General features: G+C 45.3%; 1 protein-coding gene across 2 annotated transcripts; it reads left to right on the top strand.

The window, feature by feature from the left end:
- Positions 1-80: 80 nt before the first annotated feature.
- On the top strand, positions 81-3,839 carry si:dkeyp-117h8.4 (uncharacterized protein LOC572032 homolog). Of its 2 annotated transcripts, none has more exons than XM_046043476.1 (9): positions 81-509; positions 649-712; positions 1,019-1,074; positions 1,214-1,247; positions 1,336-1,361; positions 1,443-1,536; positions 1,642-3,216; positions 3,359-3,401; positions 3,483-3,839. In XM_046043476.1, the coding sequence occupies exons 1-9, from the start codon at positions 432-434 to the stop codon at positions 3,499-3,501; spliced, it is 1,989 nt and encodes a 662-aa protein (XP_045899432.1). In that variant the 5' UTR covers positions 81-431; the 3' UTR covers positions 3,502-3,839. The 2 variants fall into 2 exon arrangements, with proteins under 2 accessions (XP_045899432.1, XP_045899433.1); XM_046043477.1 differs by lacking the exon at positions 81-509 and adding an exon at positions 535-558.
- Positions 3,840-3,841: the final 2 nt, after the last annotated feature.

The raw sequence follows: 3,841 nt of genomic DNA, 5'->3' as shown, positions 1-3,841 counted from the left end.
TTTGGGGCTATTTTGTTTCGGTAATTTGTTGACATATACTGGCCGGAAGACGTCGTGTGTTTTCGGCATGTGTCTGATTTTGTGTCAACTAAATGCTGTCAACTATATGTTTCCCATCACCACACCATGCTGACACATTCTCTCCACAATTTTATTGGCACGCATGTGTAACCTTGCCATCTAAATTGTAACGCTGGTATTTGTATTTTTAAGACGTTTTGACCTATTTTTACTTAAATATTCAAGAGGGCTACTTTGCAAACCACGATTTCCTAGCAGCGGTGAAGGCACCGCGCGCAACCCTGTCCAATCACCCGTCTCTATTTTGTGGCGAAACATTTTGAACCCAAGAGCGCCTTTTGTGTTGGTTCAGTTAGCGCTTCTACTTTCACCACCTAGAAATATCAACAATACTTACTTTTAAATACAATATGGACGAGTTTTTGAAGAAACAACTGTGTGACAACAGCCTGACCTACAAAAGGTCACTGGCTCGAATCATAGACAAGGTGTGTTGATGACGCTATCGGGCGGCGGTAACGTTACCGTTAGCATGAAGTGAAGTAACGTTAGCTAACTTAACTTTAAAGATGAAGTATGGTGATGTGAAAAAACGAGTTTGCTTAACTATGTAATTGTTTTCAACAGTATTCAAAGCTTCAATACCAAGACGGGGGGATAGAGGTGGACCTCGACGATATGAAACCACAAAGTAAGTTAGTGAAGTAACGTTAAAAAGCTATGAAGACATTGCTTTTGCCGATGGTTCAATGCAAGAGACTCGCTGTAACATTACAATAAGTCATGCAGATGTAACATTATAGTATACAGAAAATAAACCGTGTGGACAGGTCACTTGATGATGAATAACGTTAAAACCAGGTTATCGTTATCACTCAATTTGTTTGCATATAAGTTAACGATAAACGACATTTCCTAGCGTCGTGCCACTGGTTTTAAGATGCGCAGCCTAATCTCATTGTGTGTCTTTTCTCTCTTGACTCCTTGCACAATGAAGCACTTGAACACTACATGAAGCTATCAAAAACGGAGCTCAACAAGCTGGAATCAAAGGTTAGGCTTGTTATGAGCATGTTCTGCAGTCACATATGACCTGATTTAGGGAGCTGTTTTATGGTCTGCCAGTCCAAACTGAATTCAGATATGAAATGTATGTACAGCTAGTATAATCAAAAACTTCTCATCTCCTCAGAGCCTGACAGACTTGAGAGATGACTCATTAAGAGGCAAGTATCCATAACAGAAAACGAGAATATCAATTTACAGAGATAAATTGCATATTTGTTTTATCTGACTACTTTTCTTCCACCACAGCCCAGGACATTACAAGAGACTCTCAGGTAAATGTACTTTATTTGTTTAGATAGTTCCGTCTTAAATATCTAGCATACCTTAAATTTATTATGGTTTATTTTCAACAGTTGGACATCACACATCAAGATAGTGGAGCTGATGAGACTTGTGTTTCTAGTATTTCTAGTGTTTCCACTACCCAGTTGTCTGTGGAGGATGACGGTAAGAGCAAGAAAGCAACAGGCACACTTTTTTAAGCAGAACATGGCAGGACAAGCTGCTGTGGTGTAATTTGAAGTGACGTTTCTCTACTCTTGTGTCCCGCAGGGATGGCTAGAAGTGACACAACTCAGCTGACTGTGAGCTCATTGGATCAGAGTCAGAGAAGCCTTTCTGAGACGGAGTTCCAGCCCGAGGACCAAGACGAGGAGCTGGAAATGTCTCTGAGAAGTCACGGCAGCTCTTTGGTGGAGCTCTACCCAAGCATGATCAGTCGAATAGGGAGGGCCTGGCATCGGCAGCATGTCTCCGAGGCCGCTGACTCGGTGCTGAGGAGGTATCGCAGGTGGCGACAGCAGTCAAACAAAAGCTATCTCAACAACACCTTCATTGTTATGCCGAGACAGGCCAGCAGCAACTCCAGAAAAATGACCAGCAAGACGCTGCTCAAGGAGAACTCCGACAGCCGCGTGAAAAGCCCTTTCATGAGAACTGAAACTACAGCTCGGTCTCCCTTGCAGATAGTAAACAATCTGCAGGATTGGCAAGCACAGCCACAGTCTCCTGGGAGGGTAATAGGCTCGGTGAGAAGAGAGCAGCACCAGCCTATCCTTGTGATGGACCTCTCTGAAACCTCTAAACAAAAAGAGATCTCACTGAATGAGACCTTCACTGTGTCTCAACTGTCTCCTCCCGAAGTATCCCAGCTGGGAGAACAGACCTCCACTTACGCTGTCAGTCCTTCACGACCTTGCTATCCCTCTGCGAAGGCATCCTTGGACCTGTCTCTCAGGTCTAAAAGGTTCTCTCTCGCTGTACGCTCACCGCAGAGTGATGGGTGCTCCATGTATGCATCGGAAACCACTGCCGTCAAAGACATGCCAGACATCTACGGCTCCCCACTCAGGCAGAGTCCCTTAAAAGCGAGGATGATGACCAGCCTCAGTAGATCACCTCTTGCCTTTTCCAGAAGCCCCAAAGCAAATTCTGTGGAAAGCTTTTCCAGCGAGCCTATGAGGCCCAGATTAACGTCCACTTCTCTGTCCTCCCCTCTGCAAAAGCGACCTGTGCCGCTGAGGATGCTTAACCCTCATCGAGACTCCCATCATTCCTTCCAGTCACAGCTGCATTCACCTCAGTCAGCCGCAGCAGCAGAAGGTCGCCACAGGCTCCGGCGGCACCTTTCCTTTGACTCGTCCCTGCCATCGATCCGTGTCTCTTACTCACCAAAGAAGCTTGACGAGGACTTTATAAAACTCTACCACAAGTTTGTCTGCCAGAACAAATCATCTTTTTTTAATGGGCATCCCTGCCGTTTCTGTGCCAGAAGCTCTGAGGCCAGCAGAGGCCACTCTTCCTCAGCCCTGGCGGCTCTTGCCTTGTCACCCCACCGCTCTGTCCTCAGGAAACGCCACAGGGAGTTATGCTGGGAGAGCCACCCCCAGTCCAAACGCTTCAGGGACGAGTACAGCACATCCTCCCCAGGATCCAAACGCCATGGAAACGAGATGCTGAGGCGCAGGATCTGTCCGTCTGAATACGAGCAGTCACATGATGACCGCTCCTACAGCCCCAGTAAACACGAGACATTTCAAAGCACACACAACTGCTCAGCAGGTGCACATCAGGAAACCTGGATGAGCCAGGGCCGCCACGTATCAGCAGCTGAATTTTCTGCGCTCGGTGAGCCTCTTCTTGAAAACACTGGATTATGCTCCAGAAGTTCTTATTCATGTCCTGTCTGGTGTTAAATTAAGCAGTTTGTGTAGGTGTTCATTCCTGTTATGACTGATTCCTCCTTTCATTATCATGTTTCATTCAACAGGAGGTTCACTCAAGAGCAAAATGGCCAATGGTTACTCCCCCAGGTAACTATAATTCCTGTTGTAGATTGTTTTCTGGCTCCCAGCATTCCTGTGTTCTCATTATCACCCTCTCTTCTTCCTCAGCATGTACAGAAAATGGTGAGCAAGGCCTGCCCACAAGAATCCTCTAACAAGTATCGCTGTGCTTTTATCATGTAACAAACGTCACTGTGAATGTATTGTGTAGCAGTGAGGTTTCCCATACAAATATTGGTGAAAAGTGGATAGTACAGTACCCGATAACCAAACAGCGACACTGGAAACATTTGGCTGGCACAGTGTGAGCTCAGGAAAATTTATTACTGAACTGTTGTGACATGTTTAAGCTCCAAGTGTTTATATGTCCAGTTGTGTTCCATCCTAGTTTGTGTTCCTGTTTGGATGTTTTAATTTTTACGATCTGTTCATTATTAAAATAAAATTGTGTAAATGTGAAAATGATA

Source organism: Micropterus dolomieu, unplaced genomic scaffold, assembly GCF_021292245.1.
Source record: "Micropterus dolomieu isolate WLL.071019.BEF.003 ecotype Adirondacks unplaced genomic scaffold, ASM2129224v1 scaffold_340, whole genome shotgun sequence".
Taxonomy (NCBI): Eukaryota; Metazoa; Chordata; class Actinopteri; order Centrarchiformes; family Centrarchidae; genus Micropterus; species Micropterus dolomieu.
Note: the sequence above shows the minus strand (reverse complement) of the source record. Positions and strands in the feature narration are given on the sequence as shown.

What these genes read in the sequence shown, in the direction of transcription:
- si:dkeyp-117h8.4 (XM_046043476.1), top strand. Translation starts at nt 432, where the DNA reads ATGGACGAGTTTTTGAAGAAACAACTGTGTGACAACAGCCTGACCTAC. An exon ending in TCAACAAGCTGGAATCAAAG is followed by an intron (nt 1,075 to 1,213) that starts GTTAGGCTTGTT and finishes TCATCTCCTCAG; the next exon opens with AGCCTGACAGACTTGAGAGA. An exon ending in AGCTGAATTTTCTGCGCTCG is followed by an intron (nt 3,217 to 3,358) that starts GTGAGCCTCTTC and finishes TTCATTCAACAG; the next exon opens with GAGGTTCACTCAAGAGCAAA.